Source organism: Lathamus discolor, chromosome Z (assembly GCF_037157495.1).
Source record: "Lathamus discolor isolate bLatDis1 chromosome Z, bLatDis1.hap1, whole genome shotgun sequence".
Lineage (NCBI taxonomy): Eukaryota > Metazoa > Chordata > Aves > Psittaciformes > Psittacidae > Lathamus > Lathamus discolor.
This window is the reverse complement of record NC_088909.1, coordinates 81,040,563-81,067,169: the sequence shown is the minus strand read 5'-3', so window position 1 is coordinate 81,067,169 and position 26,607 is coordinate 81,040,563. Positions and strand designations below refer to the sequence as shown.

At 37.7% G+C, this 26,607-nt stretch overlaps 1 protein-coding gene across 8 annotated transcripts in view; it reads left to right on the top strand.

Moving 5' to 3' along the window:
• Window positions 1-26,607, top strand: part of KDM4C (lysine demethylase 4C) — a 261,790-nt gene that overhangs the window by 32,011 nt on the left and 203,172 nt on the right. For 7 of the 8 annotated variants that reach the window (XM_065662339.1, XM_065662337.1, XM_065662336.1 and 4 more), the window contains 2 exons: window positions 2,401-2,594; window positions 14,701-14,750. In XM_065662339.1, the coding sequence (XP_065518411.1) occupies window positions 2,401-2,594; window positions 14,701-14,750 (244 nt within the window). Of the gene's footprint in view, window positions 1-2,400; window positions 2,595-14,700; window positions 14,751-18,416; window positions 18,525-26,607 lie in introns of those variants that run through there. The other variant, XM_065662341.1, reaches the window with a different exon arrangement.

Sequence of the window (26,607 nt, the reverse complement as noted above, 5' to 3'; positions counted from 1 at the left end):
CCATATGTTTGTAAGAGAAAGCAACAGCTTTAGTACTGATTTGTAATAATTACTTCTAACAGTTTAGGCATAAATACAAAACTGATTGGTTTTGTTTGTGTGGTGGGTTTTTTTGTTTTGTTTTTTTTTTTTTTTATGCTCAGGGATTGTAGGAATGAATCAGTCTGATTTTGGCATTTCAGTGTGTTTCATAGAATATTTCCTTTTGAGCTAAGACTACTTGTCTGAAATAGCCTTTAGGAAATGGAAATAGGTTATTCATCTAGAGTGTAGAGGTCGTGGTTTGTGTATTTGTTATGTGTGGTATTGCAAAGCCATTTTCTCCTAGGATTGTTCTCCATGGGAGAATTTACTTTTGGTGCAGGGACTAACCACTGTTAATTTGCTTGGTGGCTAGTTGTGACTTGACTCAGAGTGTGAAAAGGTGAGATGTGGTGTTTAAAAAAAAAAAAATAGTTTCTAGTAAGAGAAGAGTAAAATTTCAGGATGTTACAGTTGCTAAAACTTTACATGGATTAAAGGAGGTGACTGGATGAATAAATTGGAGAAAAGCCCCGAGGGTATGTAAAGTAGAAGGATAGCACCTCTGTCTGGAGAAACCTTCAGTCTGTAAATTGCTGCAGGCTGGAAGGGTATTCTGGGGGAGTATTGCTCTGCTTATACTGTTTGTGTGCTTACTCACTGTGGAAGAGTGTGTGCTGCCTAGATTAACAATTAATTTGAATCTGTTGTATTGTTGTCTTCTAACACTGAATGTGCATCTGTGCCTACAGGGTTGAATAATTCCTTCTATTTTGCTGTATTAATTTGTTTCTCCAAATTGACTGTACTATTTGTGAGCAAAGATAAATGTTACGTGATTTAAAAAAAATAAAATCTGCAAATTAATTTGAGGAATAATTAGTTAAAATTGGGTATTCAAATTTTATATTTTATAGGTCTGCTCTGTTGCTGATGATTAGGATTTTTAGATTTGAAAGGTGTAAATTTTACCAGCATCTACTACTTGAGTTCATTCCAGTGTTTAGGTTTTTTCTGTGATAATGATCATCATACTAAATTTCTTACATTTTAAAAAAAGAATGAAAATTGCTGTTAGGAATAAACTAATTCTGTAAAAGTTGTTCAGTCCTTTCTAAAAGTCACAGATAATTTACAGGTAGTTTTTCTTAGCAAGTGAAATAATCATAGCAGGCAGTCAGAAGTGCATGTTCATTGAGAATGTTGAACTTCATACAGAAGTTAGGATTTTGTATATCGATTCTAGTTGCTTCATACATGAAAATCAAAACCAAGGAAAATGAAAAGTGAGAGTAATAAATGTTCATACCTTCTTACTTTAACCTATATTTTTACCTCGCTACTGGCCCAACTATTGAATGTCACCATGTTTCTTAATCAGCTGCATCAAGATTGCAGTCAGCATCTGTTTGTTCTCAAAGCTGAATAAGATTCCCAGAACTGTAGAGAGTCCAGTGATGGGGGTGTGGAGCAGGTTAGAGTTAAGGACATGTTTAAGGGCTGTCTTCCTGATAAAGAAACTTCCCTGCATTGATTTTGTGACAGTTTAGATAATATTTTTTCTGACTGGTGGCGCACCAGCTAATGTCTTCCCTGGAGGTACTAATAATTGCTGTTGTAATGAAGTCTCATCTTTTTCTCTTCAGTTTTATAGCTTTGATCTTTGTTATATTGACTCTTACATGCTGTATTACCTGAAATTAGAATTGCACTCTGTGGATGAATATGAAATACAACAAAATCTACATCTATGGCTTTCTGAATGGCTCTTAATATACAAATTTTATGGGCAATAATGTAAGAAAACAGCTGAAATCCCATGAAATAAGTAGGTTTCTTCTGTGGTGTATTTCTTCTGCAGTATATAATTATGGTTAGAAATAACTCTGAAGTGATATAATGGTTTTAGTTTCTATACTTTTCAGAGAAATGGTAAATTTATGCATGTAAATTAAATTGTAAAATAATTTTTCATGCTATTTAGTATTACTGTGTAAGTAATTAAAAAGCATAGATAGGACCAGTGGAATTTGTGGCTTCCAGCTGTCAACTCATCAAAGCTTTTTTGTCTGCAGCTATTACTTCTGTTGTGTATGCAGTTTCAATCAATGTTAGGTTTGATCTCTATTAAGTGTTAAGCAGATATGAACTCCTTTATGTTCTCTGCTCTGAATATCTCTTAGAACTTATTGTAAATCTTACTAAGGTCAAGAGAAATTTTTTCTGTAACTTCAGCAGTCTTCTAACATGCTTACAGGTTTGTATTAATATACAGTCTTTTTAAGAGCGAGTTCAGGTGTGCATCTTTATACAACAGTCTCAGTAAAGAACTGCATTGCTTATTGATTTATTAATACATTTATTATTTACCTTTTTCAGGGTATTGAGGAATGGAATATTGCCCATCTTAACACAATATTGGATGTTGTAGAAGAAGAATGTGGAATTTCTATTGAGGGTGTAAATACACCATATCTTTATTTTGGTATGTGGAAAACAACATTTGCGTGGCACACAGAAGACATGGATCTTTACAGTATTAATTACCTCCATTTTGGGGAGCCCAAGTCATGGCAAGTAAAAATTATTATGAAAGATTATTTCATTTATCTGTTTGTTTCAGCTGCCTAAACAAAACAGATGTGGTACAGTTGCTTCACAACAATAAGCTTTACTGAAAAAACTAAGTAGTTTTTTTCTTTTTTTTCCAAGCTAAAAATGCCTTGAAATATGTGAGATTTGTGATGTAAAGAACATCACAGTAACATATTCTTTGAAAGGAAAATACTAAAAAGTACATAAGGCTTATTTGAATAAAACAGAAGATGGTTGTAATGATTCACTATGAGAAGTTTAATGAGTTGGGAACACAAAGGTAATTTGAAAGAACTACTGTAAGGCTTCTTTGAAATCAATTTGTTTGGTTCAGTTGTCCTTTGGGAATGCCTGAAATGTTTTATATTAAACATGAACTTAATTGCTTTTTTGAATCAGAGCCATTTCTCTAGTATTAACTCAGTATGCCCAGTTGGAGATAAGACTGTGTTAGAGGTGATTCCTAAATACGTAGCTTCTGCTGTCCTTTCTCTATAATGTTAGATTTTTGATCAAGTACCTCTTAATAGAGAGACAAGGAGGTTTAATGTTACACACATAGGTGTGATATAAGTGTATCTTAAAGTATATGAGAAAAATGTTTTCTTTTTGATCATAAAATGTTACTTTTTTAAAAAATACCTGTGAAGAGAACATAAAATTATTAGAAAGATGTATAAAAGGTATTTTATGTGTAGCTTGGTTCTGGCAGTTTCTAATCATCCAAACCTACATGGAACATTTTGTAGCTGATAATTCCATAAAACATAAATGGTAATTTTTGTATCCATACAAAAAGCAAAGATCTATGGGACATGTATTTAAATTGAGAAGGTGGTAAACTGGTCATCTGCTGGTTCTTAGGTAATTTCTTCGTTTACCTGCTTTTCTTGTGCAGTGATCACTTGCATTCAGGCAGAGAAGGTACACCTATTGTAGTAATACAAATCTATGTTTTGATTAGTTTTATATATATATATTTTTCAAAGTGCTGCTTAGTTAGATTTAGATGCACCAAGAAAGTCTTCTCAGCCATAAGAATGGAATCTTTGTTGGATGTAAAGATAAGTAATTCCAAAATGTTCCAAGATGATAGGAGACATTTAACTAAAACAACAATTATATAAAAATATTTTGGTTTCTTATGAATTTTGAAAGTGCTATTTATCGAAAACCTTACTGCATGTTGTAAAATTCCAGGTAGTAGAGATGTTACTTAAATCCTGAAGGTCTTGGACACCATGGATAAAAGCTAAGAAAACTTTTTTTTAAGTATTTTGAAGGAAGCATGAGTTGATAATATGAAAAATGCTTTTCTAGTTTGCAGATACTTGTTTGCACTTCCAAATTAAAAAAAAAAAAAAAATCATTAAAGAAATAGCAGTGGATAGGACTTTATTTTCTGGACCACATTGGCCCGTTTGTTTAGAAATGCAGCCCTAAAAGAAGGTGAATTCAAGACAGTGAAAGATGTATTTGTAGTTGCACATGTTTCTTTACTGGAGGAAGGCTGCAGTAATTTATGCTAATGCTGTTTCTGTATCAGTAAAATATATGTTGTGTTAATGTGATAATAGTATAGTATTTTCTTCAAAAAAGTGGAGGATGAGTGGAATCTTAGGGCATAGATAGTAAAGATCTTAAAAAAGATTAAACTGAGTTGACAAGCGCTTCATTAGCGAAAACAAATACCCCGGCATGTAACACATATTTTTAATTTTACTGCATGTATAACCCATATTGGTTTTATGGAGAACAGAAGAATATTTTATGCAGAAGCATAGTGTGTTTTCTCTAAAAGAGAAGACAGCTACTTACATCTGATTGCTGTGATGGGAACTTGTAGGCAGCAGCTCAGTCTGACTGCTGTGGCAGTCTTTATGAAACTGACCATTCTCATCTATTCAGGCATAAGATTAAATTTCATTTCTTACACTTTATGCAGTTTCACTTTCAAGAGGTACACAAGGATGTTTATATATAGTTTTATATTATGGATACAAATGCCTGTATACTCAGACTGACACTAGTGTATGATTTAAGAACAAATATGGTGATACAGTAAGTGGGTTAAAAGAGACTCGGCTAGGTCCTTACTCAGCCTTCTGGGGCAGCATTAACAGAACAGTAGCTGACAGAGACTGGTCAAAATCTGTCTGGGTGGTGCAGAGTTCAGCATGAGTGGAAGAGTCTTGCTACCTTTGCACAAGTTACACATACCGCTGACATTTTCCTAGTTTTGTTCTGTATCTAGGAGAAATAACAGATACGGAAAATTAAAGTGCAGTCTTTTAGGGTGAAAAATGGGAGTAATGTCTAAAACTGCCGTGATAGCTGGGAGAGAGAGTTACACTCAACGCAGAAGAGGATTAGCTTCACTTACTGCTGAAAATGATCAGGAAAGTTAGAAATAAGAATATCAGGAGTCACAAAGATTACTATAATCAAATAGGGATTCTATTTGTAAAAATGTAACTATAATTAAACAGTACAGTGGTTTGACAGCAGTCTGAAAGGGTTATCACCGTGCTTGAAACCAAGCCATCATTTGGTAGTTAGAATATTCTCCATAAAGTGAGAGAACTTTGCTGAGAGTGGTGGTGTTTTTGTTGTTACTTTTGTTTGTTTGTTTGTTTTTATATTCACCCTGTAGAAGCGGGCTTTTATATATACCAGGTTTATATAATCCTGTAGAAGTGTGTTTTTTGTCCTTGAAATACTAAGTAGCAAAACTGTTTAGGAGGTGATGGACATTGAAATTTCCCTTCTCAAAACCCTATGTTTTAACTTCCTGAATTAAGTTTGAGACTTGTTTATGTTTTTAAAATCTATTTATAATCTTTCTACATATAAAATATTGCCCACCTAAATATATAGTAGAGCAATTTAGTGTTGCTTATAGAAGGTGGTATGGGATTCTTAGCCCAGTGTCTGGAATTAAATAGCATTATTTTGATATAAGGTGGAGGTTGTGTATTGCCTGTTATCAACTGTGAAAGCAATGAATTGGGTTCGTTGTAAAAAAAAATGCTGTTGTTAGTTTATTTTTAACAACGTTTTATGGGTTTACAGCTTTGGAATTTTTAGACCACTGATTCTAAATACTGATATTTTTAGAATACTGATTCTGAATCCTGATAGCAGGAAAAATTATCAGCTGTTCTTCCCATGTGAAGATACAATATGGGCTTCAGAAAACTAGTTTGGTTAATCATTTAGGATCACATTGAAATTAGCTTGCAGCTGTTCGTGTTATCCAGTACCTGTGCATGTTCCTGACTTAAGAAGAAAGGAACTCAGTGTCTCACATTCTGTTTCTTGTCACTATGGTGCGAATAAGTGGGTGTTTGTCTAAGAGGCTGCTTGTCTGATGACCATCTTGCTTAACTGGGTACATTTTGCACAGTAAAGCAATGATTTGTTTTTGTTGCCTTTTGGTGCGCATGCTTTGACTAATACTGTTTTACAAGTTGCCTGATCTGTAAAACATACCGCTTAGCTGAGGACCTAACAAGGATCATGAGTTTTCGTTTCATCTACAGTCATCAGGATACTGTGCATGTGTAAAAAGTGGATTCAAATTCAGTTTTGAATTTATCTATTGCCTACTGTTAGAAAATATAGCAGTACTGAATAACCAGTTACTCTCTTGCACAAAAAGCAGTAAAAATGACACAACAATCCAATCCACTTCTTTTATTTGGAAGGTGCAATTTATAAAATCAAATGCAGCATTGAAGAGTAGAGTCTGTGGTGTCACCAGGAAGGGAGAAAAGATAATACCAGCTAGTGCTTTTAAATACATTGAATTTTCTGTGTTAGGCTTTACATTCATTTTATTAATAATGTTAAGTCTTAGTCAAGATGGACTTTATTCTTCAAGATCTTTGGCTATGAGGTAGAATGAGTTTAGTTTTTTGTAGTCTCAAAAAACCCCACGCAAGAAACCAAAACCATATACTTACTTTCTTTACTTAGAATACTAATAGATGTTGGGACTTGAATCATTTATTTTGACTCCCTCATTGCTAAGTGTGGATAATGTGAATGCATGTATTGTATGTAGTCATTCCTTCTGAAATACGATATTGTTCTGTATATTGCTCTGTATATATTTCTATATACTTTTTTTCTCTTCTGCCTTCATTGATACCCATAATGGGATTTGGTGGTGAAGCGGCTGTGGAGGCTTTTCTTTGAGGAAGTATCATGCTTATTTAGTACTTACTTTCTTTAAAGCCCAGATGTCTAACACCTCTGAAATTGTTATTCCTGGTATTTTAACACATATGTGGGATACTTCCTGAGAACTTTCTGGATTGTCAGGACTCCTTGATTTTAATGTGGAAAATTGCTTTTCTGTTCTTACCAGAATTAGGAATATGGATTAGCATAATAGGATTCTTTTGCAAAATATAAGAAGTCTATAGACAAAGTAAGGGGAGAGTTGGTTTGGGTTTTTTTTTTCAGGCCTTATGGGCAAATTATTAATGCAAATAAGGGCAAAATATCATATGAGCTGATTCTGGTGTATAATTGTTGACTTCAAAATTTTTCTGTAAAAGTTGTTTGTTCTGATATGTGGTCTGGGTTGTAATCTGTAGTGTTGGGAGTTTGTAAAGCACAGTCTTCTCAGAGACGCACTGACATAACAAAGGAAAGGTAGCAGTACTCACAGCTTGCAGCAAAGGGACATTTTGGCTTGATAGCAGGAAAAAATAATTCACAATGACATTGTAACAGGTTGCTTAGGGAAGCTGCTGAGTCTTCATCTTTGGAGATTTTCAGAGATTGCCTAAGACATGTGAAAAACAACAAGGTGCTTGGTGACAGCCAGCATGGCTTCACTAAGGGGAAATCCTGCCTGACCAATTTGGTGGCCTTCTATGATGGGGCTACGGAACTGATGGACAGGGGTAGAGCAGCTGATGTCATCTACCTGGACTTGTGCAAAGTGTTCAACACTGTCCCGCACGACATCCTTGTGCCTAAATTGGGGAGACATCAAGTTGATGGATGGACCACTCAGTGGATGAAAAACTGGCTGGGTGGCTGCATGCATAGAGTTGTGGTCAATGGTGCAATATCCGGCTGGAGACAGGTAACAAGTTGTGTCCCTCAGGGATTGGTGTTGGCATCGGTCTTGTTCAACACCTTTGTCGGTGACATGGACAGTGGGATTGAGTGCGCCCTCAGCAAGTTTGCTGATGACACCAAGCTGTGTGGTCTGGTTGATACGCTGGAGGGAAGGAATGCCACCCAGAGGGACTTTGACATGCTTGTAAGGTGGGCTGATGCCAGCCTTATGAAGTTTAACCATGCCAAGTGCAAGGTCCTACACCTGGGTCGGAGCAGTCCCAGGCAGAGCTACAGGTTGGGCAAAGAAGTGATTCAGATCAGCCCTGTAGAGGAGGACTTCGCAGTGTTGGTTGATGAGAAAATGAACATGAGCCGGCTGCAGTGTGCGCTCGCAGCCCAGAAAGCCAACCGTATCCTGGGCCACATCAAAAGGAGCGTGACCAGCAGGTTGAAGGCAGTGATCCTGTCCCCCCTACTGTGCTCTTGTGAGACCTCACTTGCAGTACTGTGTGCAGTTCTGGTGTCCTCAACATAAAAAGGACATGGAACTGTTGGAACAAGTCCAGAGGAGGGCCACGAGGATGATCAGGGGACTGGAGCACCTCCCGTATGAAGACAGGCTGAGAAAGTTGGGGCTGTTGAGCCTGGAGAAGAGAAGGCTGCGTGGAGACCTCATAGCAGCCTTCCAGTATCTGAAGGGGGCCTTTAGGGATGCTGGGGAAGGACTCTTTGTTAGGGTCCGCAGTGATAGGACAAGGGGTAACAGATTAAAAGTTAAACAGGGCACGTTTAAATTGGATATAAGGAAGAGGTTCTTTCCTGTGAGGGTGGTGAGGCACTGAATGGGTTGCTCAGGGAGGCTGTGAATGCTCCATCCCTGGTGGTGTTCAAGGCCGGGTTGGACAGAGCCTTGGGTGGGATGGTTTAGTGTGAGGTGTCCCTGCACATGGCAGGGGGGTTGGAATTAGATGATCTTAAGGTGGTTCTTTCCAACCGTAACTGTTCTATGATTCTATATGTTGTCCTGTACGAACTGATCTCACTTTGAAGTTAGCCATAGGTTGATTAGGATGTTGCACTATATTCACGTCCCTTTCAGCCTCATTTTTTCTGTTATTCTTTGATGCTGAATTTTAAAGAAGGTGGTACTCTAACTTTCTTTGCTGATGTGTGGGTTGAGTTGAAAATAAATTCTGAATCAACTCTGCTTTTCTGCAGAATTCTAAACCTGTGAGTAAAGTTGCTTGCAATTCATTTTTGCAACCATTTGTGGTGCTAATTCTTTCTAGTTGCTATCTACTTACCTGTTTTTTAGCAAGTGTTTTTCTTTATCTGCATTCTGAGAAATATGAAGCCCTTAGAAATACAGGATTGTAGACAAACATTATCTTCCCTCACCCCATCACAAAGCAAATGCAGTAACAAAGAAAATAACAATTTGATAAGCAACTTTCAACTCTCACTTTGAAGGTCAAGAAGAAGCCTTGGTTCTTCTCTTTGACCAGAAGTTTTTGGGTTCTTATTTTTGCACAAAATTTTGCACTGCTAGTGTTGATAGTAGCCGTTCATGTATTAAAGTTACCAATTTATTTTGTATGCCAATTTATTTTGTATAAGCTGTAAGTTTACACTATATCTGACCATTTATTTTCTGTGTAGGGTATATGTTAGAGAAGGAAATTTTAAAAAAATAATGAACAATCTCCAGAACTACATTGTGTGCTGATCTGTGGGTTTTGATGTTTTCAGCGATGGAAGGATGAAGCCACTGTATTTCAGCTTTGTAGTTTCAGTAGACTTACCAGAGTAAGGATTCTGTAGTACAAAATGTGACTTCTTTGTCTCTGATGTCTAGAGACATGTTTTTCATATGGCATAGATTCTATAATTACTTGCTGAGGCATATATAGAAAGATCACTAGAAAAATAGGAGTATAAAACTTTAGTCTTAAATTTTATACTTTTTTTACTAGTGTTTTATACACCTATTTTACTTCTTGTTCTGGTAGTGTGATAACTGTGTAGCTTTTTGTGTTCTTTTAATACATTTCACCATGCAACCTTGATGACTTTGATTTTACATTCATCCATACCTTTAAATTAATTTTAATTTTATTAAAATTTGTAGTTTAAATTTATTTATAACAGTGCTTTGCAGGACAAAAAAAAAAAAGCGTCTGTTTAACTTCATGAGCTTTGTTTTCTCCTTCTCTTTTTGCATCCTGGACATTAGAGGAATGCAAAGCAGATCAGCTGTGAAACTCAGAGTATGACTGACATTTCACAGAATTTTGTGCTGATTCATAAAGCCTTGTATTGACTCGTAGGAAATCTTTTTTATTAGTTAACCTGATACTTTTTTTATAACAGTGCAGGTTTTATATTTTTTGTGAACTAGGGACTTGTCTTCACGTAGTCATCATTCTAGGATGCAGATACGGCCTGCGTTTTTCATCTTGGAAATGATGTTAAGGGGTCCTTGGAAAAAGAAAAACAATTTGAAATCTTCGTATTTGTATATCAATTATTGTAATTTAGCTCCACTGCTTTTCTTGCTGTGAAAGTAAAATTCATTTCTATGGAAACATGCAGACTAAACTAGGAGACTCATTCTAATGGAATATCCTTGGTTGTTTTACAATGACAGCTGTGCAATTCACAGAGCGTGTTGCAGCTATTTGATTTTTGGCATTCTTTGCAGTCAATGAAGACAAATTGTACTCTTTCCTTTTTCTAACATAGTTTTCCTGAGTGAGGAGTTTGATTTGATTTCCATCTTGAATATGTCCTTAAACCAGGATGTTCCTATCGGAATAAACTTCGTGATAGAAGCCTTTTTTCCAGGATTAGAATACATGCTGATGGTTGAAGAATACTTAATTTTTATAGTTTACATAGATCTTGGTGAAAACTTTTTAAACTCTGAAGCAATTCTGCTTGAAAATGCGTTAGGAAGAATGTTGGCTAAGGTTTTCTGCTTATTTAAAGAAAAAAATATTTAAACACTACGTATGCTAAGTGGGTATTAGTCATGGCCAGCATGAAGTCTTGTTTCTCTATTTAATTAAAGGCAGAATAGAAAGAATCAGAAGTACGCATCAAATCTGTGCCATGGATTAAAGAGAAACGAAAGGTTTACTTAAGATACAGATAAAAATAGGATCACTGTTTATTTTTAGCAACAACATCAGATTATGTAGGATGCTTTTAGAGATTATAATTATATAATTTTGTTTCAGAAAGCACAAGTGTAATACTTAATGTTATACTGCTTTTAATTTTTCTAAATAAATAATTCTTATATAGGTATCTTAAAAGCAAGGCAGTTCTTTAATTTGAAGTTAGAAAATTCAATGCTGAATAATTCAATCCAAACTTTGATAAATATATTCCATTAAAAATGGCAACAATTTTCAGTGTATTGTTAGTCTGTCAGTTGACATTCACAATAATGTGAAAACATTTTAACTACATACAATTGTATTTGTTTAATTTTGCTAATGTTATAGTTTAGGTTATTCTACTGTGAAGTTATTGTTGAAATTCTGATTTGTTTGAGACATGTTTTCTGGCTACTTGGCTATTTTTCTTGTTGAAGCCCAAATGAACATTTCAGAGAGTGGAACAAAAAACCGGATGAGATCTTCTTCCCTGATCTTTCAGGGATTTCGCTGTGAAAAAAGTGCTGATATTTGTTGCATTAGTTTTAAACGATTTTCAGCTCAGGGCTGAAAGTGTTTTGTTTCAATTCTATCTTTGTAAGAAGGTTTGTCTACTTCTAATATGAAAATTCACATTTATCTTTTTTTTTTTAATTTTTTAAATTTTACTTGTTTTCCTGATCTTTCAGAAATTAGAGCTGATCCATTTGATGATGTGGCACTGCTTTGGTTTTTATTGTTAGATCCTGAAGAAGATACTGTGAAGTAGGCGGTAAAGGGGCTCAAGATAGTTGGTTAGCATTCAAGGACCGCTTCTTCCAAGCTCAGGATCGGAGCGTCCCAATGAGTAGGAAGTCAAGTAAGGGATCTAGGAGACCGGCGTGGTTAAACAAGGAGCTGCTGGGCAAACTCAAGTGGAAAAGGAGAATCTATGGATTATGGAAGGAGGGGCTGGCCGCTTGGGAGGAATATAGGACAGTTGTTAGAGGATGTAGGGAGGCAATTAGGACAGCTAAGGCCTCCTTGGAACTCAATCTTGCTAGTCGGGTTAAAGACAATAGAAAGGGCTTCTTCAAATACATAGCAAATAAAACTAAAACAAGAGGCAATATAGGCCCACTGCTGAACGAAGTGGGTACCCTGGAGACAGAGGATATAAAGAAGGCAGAGGTGCTGAATGCCTTCTTTGCCTCTGTCTTTACTCCTGCAGACTCTCCCCGAGGGCCCCGGATTTCTATAGCCCCAGAAGGAGTCAGGACAAAGGAGGAGTTTGCTTTGGTAGATGAGGATTGGGTTAGGGATCAGCTATGCAAACTGGACATCTGTAAATCGATGGGTCCGGATGGAATGCACCCACGGGTGCTGAGGGAGCTGGCGGAGGTCATTGCTAGGCCACTCTCCATCATCTTTGGTAAGTCGTGGGAAACGGGCGAGGTGCCTGAGGATTGGCGGATGGCAAAGGTCACACCAATCTATAAGAAGGGCAAGAAGGAGGACCCGGGTAATTATAGACCGGTCAGCCTTACCTCCATCCCTGGAAAGATGATGGAACAACTTATTCTTGACTCCATCACTAGGCATATCAAGGATGAGGGGGTCATTAAGAACAGCCAACATGGTTTTATGAGGGGGAAGTCATGTATGACCAACCTTATAGCCTTCTATGAGGAAGTGACTAGGTGGAGGGATGATGGTAGAGCGGTGGATGTAGTTTTTCTTGATTTCAGTAAGGCATTTGATACTGTCTCCCACAGCATCCTCACAGATAAGCTAAGGAAGTGTGGGCTTGACGATCAAGTAGTGAGGTGGATCGAGAACTGGTTGAGAGGAAGAAGGCAGAGAGTTGTGGTCAATGGCGCAGATTCTAGCTGGAGGTCTGTGACTAGTGGAGTTCCTCAGGGGTCGGTGGTGGGACCGGTGTTGTTTAATATTTTCATCAATGACCTGGATGAGGGAACTGAGTGCACCCTCAGCAAGTTCGCTGATGACACAAAACTGGGAGGAGTGGCTGACACACCAGAGGACTGTGCTGCCATTCAGCGAGACCTGGACAGGCTGGAGAGTTGGGCGGGGAGAAACTTGATGAAATTTAACAAGGGCAAGTGTAGAGTCTTGCATCTGGGGAAGAACAACCCCATGTACCAGTACAGGTTGGGGGTTGACCTGCTGGAAAGTAGTGAAGGGGAAAGGGACCTGGGGGTCCTGGTGGATAGGAGGATGACCATGAGCCAGCAATGTGCTCTTGTGGCCAAGAAGGCAAATGGCATCTTAGGGTGCATTAGAAAGGGAGTGGCTAGTAGGTCAAGAGAGGTTCTCCTCCCCCTCTACTCAGCCTTGGTGAGGCCGCATCTGGAATATTGCGTCCAGTTCTGGGCCCCTCTGTTCAAGAAGGACAGGGAATTGCTTGAAGGAGTCCAGCGCAGAGCCACAAAGATGATTAAGGGAGTGGAACATCTCCCTTATGAGGAGAGGCTGAGGGAGCTGGGTCTCTTTAGCTTGGAGAAGAGGAGACTGAGGGGTGACCTCATCAATGTTTACAAATATGTAAAGGGTAGGTGTCAGGATGATGGAGCTAGGCTTTTTTCAGTGATATCCAGTGATAGGACAAGGGGCAATGGGTGTAAACTGGAACATAGGAAGTTCCACGTTAACATCAGGAAGAACTTCTTTACTGTAAGAGTGACAGAGCACTGGAACAGGTTGCCCAGGGGGGTTGTGGAGTCTCCTACACTGGAGATATTCAAGGCCCGCCTGGACAAGTTCCTGTGTGATGTACTGTAGGTTACCCTGCTCTTGCAGGGGGGTTGGACTAGATGATCTTTTTAGGTCCCTTCCAACCCTTGGGATTCTGTGATTCTGTGATTCTGTGTAATGTTATAATTGCTTAAATAATATGTTCATTATTATAAATTGAGAAACAACTGCAGATCAGTTGTAGGTACCTGTTCTATGAAAACCTGTCTCAGCAAAGAACCTAAAATAATGATCTGTGATATCATGCTTAACTTTTAGGCCACTCATCCTAGGAAGTATTTCAGAGCCCTGAATTAAGCTCTAAGGTTATGCATACTATAGATGGAAGAAACTATATGCTTCGTAATGGAGTTGGAGTAAGCATTTTGAATGGGTAGCTGTCAAATCTAGACCTCCAGTGAAGACAATGATGAGAAGTACCAACTTGCATTGAATGACTTATTGCTTAGTAATTTAGATTAGCTAAATAAATAGTTATAGCCCATTAAATCCTGGCCTGTCTTATCTTTACAAGAGACTTACTGAGAGCTCAGTTGACCAGTTTTGCATTTCTGTAATATTGATAAATAAAGAAAGTGTATTTCTTAAATGATTTTTTAACTCTAATTGTAATGATTTCATGAAGGCAAATAACCCTTTTACTCCACAGCGGTAGTGATAGGAGAAAACAGAATTGTTTTTAATGCTTGTATTTTTCTGTTGAACTTTTGTGTCTTGTAAAGCACAGTAAAATTCAAAGAGATTAAACTTGTATAAATCAGACTATTTTGTATGTTTTTGTTTAATTTGAAAAAAGAAAGTATATGTATATATTTTAACTGGAGTAGTGTAATCTTATCAAATATTGTCAATATGTTATTTTAAATAGTGGAAATAAGCTTCTTTAACTACATAATATAATGTTTAAATTTTTTTTGTTTTTTAAAAAATCCTCTTTTTTCCTCCAAAATTGGTATAATATTTGTGTATAATTTTTCAGTCTTTTATCTCTTTGGCTTCTGTATTTTTACATAGTTATTATACATGAATTGAGGCTTTTATAGTAATTATGTCTTTAAGCATTTAATCCTTTTCTTTATATAAATTTTAGGTATGCTGTTCCTCCAGAACATGGGAAGCGGCTTGAAAGACTAGCTCAAGGTAATATTTTCAATATCTCTGTATGTAAAATGTTTGAAGGACAAACCTCCAGTAAAGTGAAAAACACTGTCTTTGACTCACCTACTGTGTTTTGTTACTTAATGTTGTGTGACTTATCTGTCTGTGAAATGATTCCAGGCACGGACACCTTCTAGTACTCTGAGGAATTCTTAAGAAACAAAATAATCTTATTTTTCCTCTTAGAACTTTATTTTGTACTGTCATTTTTAGTTTGGTGAAGGTTGGGAAAATGAGGCTTAGTGTTTCCTTGTTCACTAGATTCTCATTGGTAGCATCTTCGTCTCCTCTGTGGCCTTGCTTTTTCTTGTCATACTGTCTTTTCCTCAGTAACTTTTGAATCAGAATTCAGTTCTTAGCCAGATTTGATACAAAGGTAGAAATGTTGAAGACAGCCGAGTCTCTAGGTGTTTCTTGAAAGCTAATGGCTGGGTAGAGGATGGAAACCTGGTTAGTACCTCTGGGAAGTGGGAAGGGCAGAAAATGTACCAATGCTAAATCTGATTTGGTAGCAGGATGCTGGCCAGCAAGCAGGCATCTAAACCTACTTTAGCCAAAGCATGTGGTGGCTCTTGTCCTCCAGAGGTGTAAGGAATATCTACAGAGAAGGAGCAGAGGATATTTTTGTAAGGTTGAGATATAGAGGCTAAAAATCACTAGTCTATAGAAGAATTCTTCTCACACGGTAATTACAGAATCACAGAATCACAGAATCCCAAGGGTTGGAAGGGACCTAAAAAGATCATCTAGTCCAACCCCCCTGCAAGAGCAGGGTAACCTACAGTACATCACACAGGAACTTGTCCAGGCGGGCCTTGAATATCTCCAGTGTAGGAGACTCCACAACCCCCCTGGGCAGCCTGTTCCAGTGCTCTGTCACTCTTACAGTAAAGAAGTTCTTCCTGATGTTAACGTGGAACTTCCTATGCTCCAGTTTACACCCATTGCCCCTTGTCCTATCACTGGATATCACTGAAAAAAGCCTAGCTCCATCATCCTGACACCTACCCTTCACATATTTGTAAACATTGATGAGGTCACCCCTCAGTCTCCTCTTTTGCAAGCTAAAGAGACCCAGCTCCCTCAGCCTCTCCTCATAAGGGAGATGTTCCACTCCCTTAATCATCTTTGTGGCTCTGCGCTGGACTCCTTCAAGCAATTCCCTGTCCTTCTTGAACAGAGGGGCCCAGAACTGGACGCAATATTCCAGATGCGGCCTCACCAAGGCTGAGTAGAGGGGGAGGAGAACCTCTCTTGACCTACTAACCACTCCCTTTCTAATGCACCCTAAGATGCCATTTGCCTTCTTGGCCACAAGAGCACATTGCTGGCTCATGGTCATCCTCCTATCCACCAGGACCCCCAGGTCCCTTTCCCCTTCACTACTTTCCAGCAGGTCACCCCCCAACCTGTACTGGTACATGGGGTTGTTCTTCCCCAGATGCAAGACTCTACACTTGCCCTTGTTAAATTTCATCCAGTTTCTCCCCGCCCAACTCTCCAGCCTGTCCAGGTCTCGCTGAATGGCAGCACAGTCCTCTGGTGTGTCAGCCACTCCTCCCAGTTTTGTGTCATCAGCAAACTTGCTGAGGGTGCACTCAGTTCCCTCATCCAGGTCATTGATGAAAATATTAAACAGCACCGGTCCCAGCACCGACCCCTGAGGAACTCCACTAGTCACAGACCTCCAGCTAGATTCTGCGCCATTGACCACAACTCTCTGCCTTCTTCCTTTCAACCAGTTCTCGATCCACCTCACTACTTGATCGTCAAGCCCACACTTCCTTAGCTTATCTATGAGGATGCTGTGGGAGACAGTATCAAATGCCTTACTGAAATCAAGAAAAACTACATCTACCGCTCTACCATCATCCCTCCGCCTAGTCACTTCCTCATAGAAGGCTATAAGGTTGGTCATACATGACTTCCCCCTCATAAAACCATGTTGGCTGTTCTTAATGACCCCCTCATCCTTGATATGCCTAGTGATGGAGTCAAGAATAAGTTGTTCCATCATCTTTCCAGGGATGGAGGTAAGGCTGACCGGTCTATAATTACCCGGGTCCTCCTTCTTGCCCTTCTTATAGATTGGTGTGACCTTTGCCATCCGCCAATCCTCAGGCACCTCGCCCATTTCCCACGACTTACCAAAGATGATGGAAAGTGGCCTAGCAATGACCTCCGCCAGCTCCCTCAGCACCCGTGGGTGCATTCCATCCGGACCCATCGATTTACAGATGTCCAGTTTGCATAGCTGATCCCTAACCCAATCCTCATCTACCAAAGCAAACTCCTCCTTTGTCCTGACTCCTTCTGGGGCTATAGAAATCCGGGGCCCTCGGGGAGAGTCTGCAGGAGTAAAGACAGAGGCAAAGAAGGCATTCAGCACCTCTGCCTTCTTTATATCCTCTGTCTCCAGGGTACCCACTTCGTTCAGCAGTGGGCCTATATTGCCTCTTGTTTTAGTTTTATTTGCTATGTATTTGAAGAAGCCCTTTCTATTGTCTTTAACCCGACTAGCAAGATTGAGTTCCAAGGAGGCCTTAGCTGTCCTAATTGCCTCCCTACATCCTCTAACAACTGTCCTATATTCCTCCCAAGCGGCCAGCCCCTCCTTCCATAATCCATAGATTCTCCTTTTCCACTTGAGTTTGCCCAGCAGCTCCTTGTTTAACCACGCCGGTCTCCTAGATCCCTTACTTGACTTCCTACTCATTGGGACGCTCCGATCCTGAGCTTGGAAGAAGCGGTCCTTGAATGCTAACCAACTATCTTGAGCCCCTTTACCGCCTAGTACACTTTCCCATGAGACTTCCCTTAGCAGTTGACTGAAGAGGCCAAAGTTGGCCCTTCGGAAATCCAGAACTGTGGCTTTGCTAGGTATTCTATTCCTCCCACACAGGATCCTAAACTCCACCATCTCATGGTCACTGCAGCCAAGGCTGCCATTGACCGTCACCACTTCGACCAAACCCTCCTTGTTGGCGAGTACTAAATCTAGCAGCGCTGCTCCCCTAGTTGGTACGTCCACCATTTGCATTAAGAAATTATCATCAATGCACTCGAGGAACCTCCTAGACTGTGAATGACTGGCTGTGTGAGTCTTCCAGCAAATATCGGGGTAATTAAAGTCCCCCACGACGACTAAGGCATGTAGTGTTATTTTCAGTAACACTACAACTCCCTTTTCATTGCTAGATGAAGAGTACAGTTATGAACATTAGAATAAATAAGCTTGTTTCTGGGCCTGGCAGCCCATGTTTTATAGCCTGAGATGAACCATATTATATAAGGAATGCTATTGAAAATTGATAATTAGATATCCTGTATAAGGACCAAATTGTGATTTTCTTTTTGTTTTTTTTTTTTCCTACATTTGTGGGGTTTTTTTTTTTTTTTTACATTTCTTTTTATACCTATGTTCTCTGCATAGAGTTGTATGACTTTTTCTGAGCTATTCTAAAATTATTGCTGAGAACAGTAAGATGGCATGTATCACTGAGATGTGAAAGTAAAGACCTGTGGACTTGCAGTCCTAAAAGCACTTCTTGGGCAGATTTCAGCCTGGATGATTACACTTACTATTCCTAATTTTTCCCATAGTTTCATTTATGAATGTTGTTACTAATTGTTTTTTTTGCTTTCCAGATAATTTTTCCAACTTGCAAAGTATAGAACTCTTCATACACCTACCTTGAAGCTTTTGGCTTTCACTGATTGATAACATAGTAGACTGGGCAAGTGACACTGACTTATGAGAAGATAGTTCAATAATTATTTTTAAGATTTACAGGAAATGAGCAAAGTGTAAAAGGATTAGAAAATTAGAAAAGGTTCAGACAGGGACACCAGGACAGCTGAAAAATTTGCCTTTTAGTAATTGTTAGTAAGTTCTAACTTTCAAATCTGAAAGATTGTCAAATAAAAGGAAGAGGATATAATCAAGACCTGTGATGACTGGCATGGAAAAGTTGATTAAATACTTGTTATTCACTCTGTTGTTATTTTCTGGTACAGCTAGAAACTCTATGAATGAAGAGTCTTAGCTGCGTCCACACAAACAGAATATGGTGGCTTCTGTCACAGTATGAATTTGACAGTGGGTTTAAAAATTTTGCATATATTAAGGGGGAGATGGGTTAACAATGGCAAAGAAATCTTTTAGAGGAGCATAGGAACTGCATCTAGCTTTGGAAGTCTTGGAGCACCAGTTCATTGGTACTAGATTACTTTGAGGAAGCAAAGATTGAGTACATGCTGTATTTCAGCACTTCTCTGTATGTCCACTTTTGACATTTTCTGAAAACAAGGTCTTTGGATAGATAGACTTTTTATTTCATGTGGTTGCTCTGTCATTTGTTATAGGTTTCATATTGATTTATTATAGCTGTGCAGTATTTCAAAACTATTGAGGTTAAGAATGTTCTGTAATGAGTGTATCAAAACTTTTTTTTGTGAGAGGGAAGGAAGAGAATGGGCAGTTTCAGTAACTTTTGTTTACTCATTTCTATAAATTAAGTGGCTTTGAGACATGGCACTTTTTGCTGCAGGCTAAAAAATACCTGCAGATTTTTCTTTGCATAACCAAATTTCCTCAGATATTGGAATAACCTGTAGAAACTCAGGAAGTGGGTAACTTTTGGAGGTACATGCTTTGCTACATGGGAGCTTTTGAAGACACTTAGTGTAGATTTATATAGTTTAAGACAGTCTTATGTTAGAAAACTGTGGCCTGAAGGTGCTCAGGCGTCTTAGCACTTACAGTGGTGGCCTAATACAGTAACAGGAATAGGGCATCAAGCATAAGTGGAAATCTCCAAAATCACTGTTTCTCAGGAGTCAGTAGGTTATACTGGGGGGCTGGTGTCTCAATGTCGAAATGCCAGAGTCAGAATTGGACAATAGACAAAATTGGGCTTATGACTTCAGTCTCACCCAGCGTAACAGTTCTTAGGTCCAGAAATGCTGTAAGAAGGTAGGAGAGAAAGAGATCTGGCTTCAGGTGCACTGGCGCACATGTACGTCATTTTCCTTGATCCTTACTGATTGCTGTGTTTGAAGAAGCTGCCCAGGCATGTCACTCTGCCTTGGTCTGTACGCGTCTGCATGGAAGTGAATTGTCTACTACTGCTATTAATTATATGTTAGTAGAAGTTATAAAGTTCTTATTGTTCCATTCTATTCAGTTAATGAAACTGGATTTCTGGGGAAAAACTAAATGCTCATGCAGAGATATTTATTGTAACAGCAGTATAAGATAGGTTAGTTGCACAGACAACCCTCACTGACATTTCCTAAGATTTTAGTATTTGACTTGAATGTCATTTGTGATGCTTTCTGTGAGTAGGTTCTTTTTATGATATTTTTGGTTCACCTGATAGCTTAGAATGGAGTGTGGAAGATGATGCTGTAGTTCTTAAGAATGAAGATGGTAGACTTAAGTTGACTTGCAACATTTTTTATTTATTTTTTTCAATGGGAGACTACCATTTCTGAGTATTTCCATGCTGTGGAAGTTAAGTCCTCTGTGATCTTCTACTTTGCAACTGTTGCCTGTTAAAATACAGTCTGAGCATTATAGTAAGGTATCTTAAAAAGCTGAAAAAGTAAAATAAGCTGCATTACTGCAAGTCACTTAATAGTGAACATTAATACACCATAGTGTAAACGAGGCCATTGTACTTAATTGCATTTGTATTGAAGATATTTTTAATCATATTTTTGCATGAGGACAACATCTGAAGAAAAAGAAGTAGTTTATTTCAAGAAGGTTAGCTCTGATGAGCAGGTTCCTACTGAATTAATTGAATGCTCCTGAATAATTAAGATAATAAAATAAATGCATTAGATGGGACAGGTTGTCTAAGTCAAGGCAGCAGTTGATACATAAAGGAAAGCCAGAATAGTTTCCATTATCTTGTCTGCACATCACAATTACCGCACATGCCTTTTGTGCATGAATGCTTTTATTTTGCTTTCCATTGAAATCTTGATTGACTGTGGCACCTACAAATACTTAAACTGAAAGACATTAGACTTGCATCTAATAAAGACAACAGTTTGCTTTTGCCCTTCAGCTACTTTCTCATTTATGCAGATTTTTTTCAATTTTATGTAGGCATAAATGTAATAAAATCTCAAGTGAGCTGTTAACTGCAATTTTTATACTTGTTACGTAAATCTGAAATATCATGGTATTCTTAAGGATTTTTTCTTTCACAAAATGGGTTAGAAAATAAAGAGAATTGAAGCAGAGTGGCAAATTGGAAATGACAGTTTGAAGGATTTTCAGGATCCTTTAATAGATCATTTAATTGCAGAAACTGTTTTAGAGAGAAGACATCTATCTGTGGTGTTCAATTATGTTAAAGGAGAAACTAAAGTTTTAATACATTGTAAGTATGTAGGGGTGTTATAAAAAGCTTTGTATGGCTTATACTATTAATTAATTCTGTTCAGAAGTCATTACCTGCAATATATGAAAACATAGTTGTTGAAATTTGACATAAAACTCACATGACTTCTAAGGGTTTCAAATTTGAAAACCTGAACAGTTTTTTCTCAATTGATAGTTATGAGTAAAGTTAGAAAAGTCTTGTCTAAGAGTTATTAAACTTAAGGCTGTAACGTATTCCTCTGGGCATAACAACGCTCATATTTCACAGCACTTGCTGCTTTTGTGGCTTTTTTTCTCTTTTTTTTGGACTCTTTTCTACTTGGCTGTGTATAGCATACAGATTGCCATTGCTTCTTTGTGAGGATTGTTCTCTTGCAGACTCGTCCTCCTAATTTTTTTTTTATAACAAAGTTAAATCAGTTCAAATGACTGCAAATTAATTTAAATGAATTATTTGAAGTTTGTATTCATACCTACCAAAAGAAAATCTAAAAAGAAAACTACTAGAAAACTCAGTTCTCCTTTCATTTCTGCGTATTGTGCCAAGAGTACTGGTCATTGAATTATGATTAATGTTTTGTATGTTCCAAGTCTTTTAAATTAAGATCTGCATAAATAAAAATTTCTGTAACTTTGAATTTTATCTAGGACTATTTTTTATTACATTAAAGTTACATTACATTAAATTTCAATTTAGAGTGCTCTTTCATGTTCTTAGTTTTATATCTGTAGTTTCATATTTTAATATTTTCAGTAGACATTAATAAAATAGAAATACAGCAACTTTACTGTAGAATTTCAGGTGAAGACCTAAATATGGAAGTATAGAAAAATGTAGGAAATCTAGCCTCATTCATTGGCAGGTCAGAATTTGATTTAAAAGTTTCCTAAGAATATGATTTTGTGTATGTGTGTGTGTGCTTAAATAATGACTTTATTATTGGCCAAATTGTGATGTTGTTGATCATAGAAGGTAATACATAGCCAATTTTCCTGTTCAGGTCCATGGAGTTCTAGAATTAGTCTTTCAGTAATAATACTGTAATTTGTTAGTGTGTGATTGTTGCTTAAACAGTTGTCATGGTTTAAGCCCACCTGGTAACTTAGAACCACACAGCCACTTGCTCACTACGCCCTTCTTCCTGCCCCCTGCTCTGGGTGGGATGGAGAGGAGATTTGGAAGAATGTAACTCCCATGGGCTGAGATAGGAACAGTCCAGTAGCTAAGGTGTAACACAAAACCCCTACTGCTACCAGCAATAATAATAATGATAAGGGAAATAACAAGGGGAGAGAAAATTGCTTACCATCTGCTGACTGATACTCAGTCCTACCCGAGCAGCGATCTGGGCCTTCCTGGTAACTCCCCCCAGTTTATGTACTGGGCATGATGTGCTGTGGTATGGAATACCTTTTTGGCTAGTTTGGCTCAGGTGTCCTATCTCTGCTTCCTCCTGGCTTCTTCTCCTCCCTGGCAGAGCATAAGACTGAAAACTCCTTGGTTGGAGTAAACGTTACTTAGCAACAGCTAAAAACATCAGTGTTATCAGCTCTGTTCCCAGGCTGAAAGTCAAAAGCACAGTGCTGTACCAGCTACTAAGAAGGAGAAAAATGACTGCTACTGCTGAACTTGGGACAGCAGTTTAACTGGAAACAGAATGGACACATTCTTGATACCATAAATAAGCTCTCCAGATACCTTGAAGAAGGTAATCAACCAGGGAATAGAACCCAATCCACTTTAGTTTGTGTGAATGATAGCTGTGATTTCACATGGTCATCCGATCTGAGCTGTGTATGATATGTAGGAATGATGCTCACAGGGTGAAAAAAAAAATGGGCCTTTCAGGTAGTAATATCACTGTTCCTCAATAATATATAGAGTTGAACTAACTTTAAAATGTTCTTTATCCCTGAACCATTTAATATGCACTTGAAAGAGACACTGTGCAGCAACATCCTGTTTGTGTGAATCCTGTCTTCCTCAGACACAGTTAGGAATCTGCTTCATGCCCACTGCTCTAAGCTTCCCCCAGTGATGAGAAGGCTATAACTGTATCTAGAGTCTGGATCAGTAAAACAGAAATTGTGTGTGTCACTGTCTACTGAGGTGGAGTAGCATTGACAAAGGTGTGTCTTCACCAGCCCAGTGGTAAGACTGTAAATCAAGAAATAGTTTTATTTTGTTGCTACAAATAGCATTGGTTACTTTGTGTAAGATCATCTGATTTTGGGCTGTGTTAACTGTCAGACTACGTATCTGTCTTGACGGCTAACGTACGGTCTTCTGAGAGCATATTTTTAATGGTTAATACAGTCTGTTGTCTGTTTTCATGGGTTGTTATTGTTGCATATGTTAACTTGTAAGATTTTACAAAAAGCCTGAGTTGCGCTTTCAGTTTGGTGGATAAATGTACTCTGCCTGTAGTTTATGTGCTCATACCAATTTAGCCACTGTGCTGAATCACATCTTTGCCTTGTAGAGCAGAATTAGTACAGTCTAAATCTTGAGAATGTCAGTGGTTCTTTATCATGATTAGAGAGTTTTCAACTGGATTGTCTTTTTCTCATGGACTTAAATCAGTGAGTAACCTAACTGTGTTTTATCATGATCTTTGATCATTGCTCACTGGTTCCTATGATGTAACTGTTTTGAATTGGTTTTTTGCGTTTTGTGTAATTAGGTCCAAGAAGATACGTAGGGTACAGGTGGCAAACCTCTTCTGCACTTCTTCTCAATGCTTATGTTTAGCCACATCTCAAGAAGCCATCTGAGAAACTAGAATTGCATACAGATTCCTACAGAATACCTGCTTTTGTAGAACTGATTCAGAATTAATAGATTAGTGTTAATGGATTAAATTAAGATTTCATGTGTCTCATACGAGCAGGAATGTACTACAGAACTTGAACAGTAGTTGCATTTTACATAGATTTTTTTTTTTTACTTGTTTTATTTTTGGATGTGGGATTTCACTAAATATCCAGAATTAAGTGGTAATCCTGTGAATTGGTAAATTTAACAGTAGCTTGCCATTTGAGAATGGTTCTGTTGTGTTGTGGGCATCTTGAATTGGTTTGCATTTACTGTGTTCGTACGGATCTTCTGATGTTTCTAATGCAACATCCTCTTCTCAGTGTGCTACTAGGTATTTTTTTACGCCTTCTAACAAATTCTCCCACTAGGATTTTCTTTGCTGAAAGAAGAGCTTGTGTGACCTTGGCTTTAGCTTGGGCAGAGCAAAAGACCTTCTGATAAACAGTCTTGTAATGAGGAAATACTACCTTCCTTTCTTGTCTTGTTCATTGAAGGGAAGTGCTTTTAAAAAAAATGAGTTGAATGAGATGGGAAGCTTAGAGTGTGTATAAGTGTAGACCTTGACAGTCAAAAGATAGTTTATAGTGGTACAGAATGTGTAGGCTGCACTTTGATTTCACTCTAAGGGCTCTATAACCACAGCAGATGTTCTGTAAATTTCTCTTAATGGATTTTGATCAGGTTGTGTTCTGCTGTTCTGTGCTCTTTGCAGCTATCTTAGAATTCAACAACAAACATGCCTTCTGGTTGGAGTTGTCAGAACTATTTCTGGTCTCTTGGAGCTGTAATGATATAACAAGTTTTGGATATCTGCCCACCGTTTGCTTTTTATTGTCATGTGTTGAGCCAATTAAGCATATTGCAGTAGTAGAATTAGGTACAAAATTTGTTTTCTCAGGGAAAACAACTCAGTCAAATTTCCCCTGCCTTTAGAAATCAAGTTTTTTACTACTTTTCGTACCAGTAATTTCCTTAAATTCAAATATCACTTTCACTTTTTTCACAGTATGTTCCAGTATATTTCTGTTACTATGCTGCTCAGGACTGAGATTTCTTGAAGCTCATGTGCTATAGATTCCAAGTTATGATTGTTATCATTATATTATAGGCATTAATTGTGACAGAATATTTGAAATTTATTTGCTGGAGCCCACCAATTCTGCTGTAGTTTCTTTTAACTGTCTTCTAGTTAGCAAAGCCAAACATGTATGATAAACTGTACCTACCAGCTATTATGTTTGAAACTTAGGATGTCATTTGCAGTTCCAAAAGAGAGTAAAGAATTCTGTGGGGAGAAAAAAGAATGATAAATCTGAATAGAATTTGATCTGCGTCTTTGCAGACATCCTAGTACATTGATCAGCATGACTGTAGATTACGCCTTTGCTTCTGAAGTGCTGCTTAATGTTATATCTGAGAAAAAAGAGGAAAATTTTTCTCCCAGAACTGGGGAGTGTGTTAGAAAATAATGTACAAAGAATGTAGCAGTTATAACATGATCACGTAACTGTCATCATGTAAATAGAAGACTCATCAGAAAGAAGAAATTAATTCTGACATTACAGAGAAGGATATACATTATGGCGTATTGTTCATATTTTATTTCCCAATTCATTAAAAATATTTAGGGTGGGTTTTTTTTTTTTTTTAGTAGAATAGCTAGCTTGTTGCTTCAAGAATGGAAGTGCATCTGTCAATGACAAAGTAATGTTTATGTAAGAGGGATACAGCAACTTGTTCAAACACAATAAGGAGATGATGGAAAGCTCCTCTTTTATTAGTTAAATGTCTTGTGGCTAATTTTGTGTCCACTAAACAAAGTTTTTTATATCATTTGTCTAGTCATTTTTGTTTGTCCCGTATTTTTCTTGGGTTACCTTTTCTTTCTGATTTCATACAATTACCAGGTATTTACAGCCAAACAGTTACTATTCAGTTTGGATAATAATTGAATGGTGTTTGTGGTTAATATATTTATTGTGAACAAACACATACACCTTCAGTAATTCTAGGTAATTCGTGCAATCTGTAAATCTGGATCTCTATCAAAGATCTTTTGTGTTCTTTAGGCATAAAATATAATGCATAAATGAATCAAAAGTGTATTTCCCTGAATCAGTATTAATACTGTCATTAAAGAGAGTGTTACCTTCTTTCTGGAATCAAGTTAGAAAGGAGGTCAGGAAGGAATAAACTAGTCATGCTCTGGAGACTTTCCGCTCTCTCTCCTTCTCACCTTTTGCCTTCTATCTTATAGTGGTTTTGTACCATAATATAGTTAGGTTAAAGAACTTAATATTTCCATTTTAGAGAGGGAAAGATTGGGTAACTTATTCAAATGGTAGCTGAGGTGCTGTTCGCATTCTGGTTAGAGGGTCAGATACCAGAGTTTAATAACACTGAAACGTCTTAACGAGAGGGAAAAGTGAAAAATTAATGTCTGTATTTTCATCAACTGGATTATATAATTATGTAATGAGCTAAGGAGGGTTTGTGAAGTGGTACATGAATAATCAGAAAAGTTTAAACATGGGAAGTCTTTGTTCATAGAAGTCAAAACAAGATGAAAAGAAGTAAAAAACCCCCACCGCATCTGTTTTTACTTCACCAGGTAGAAGTCGCTA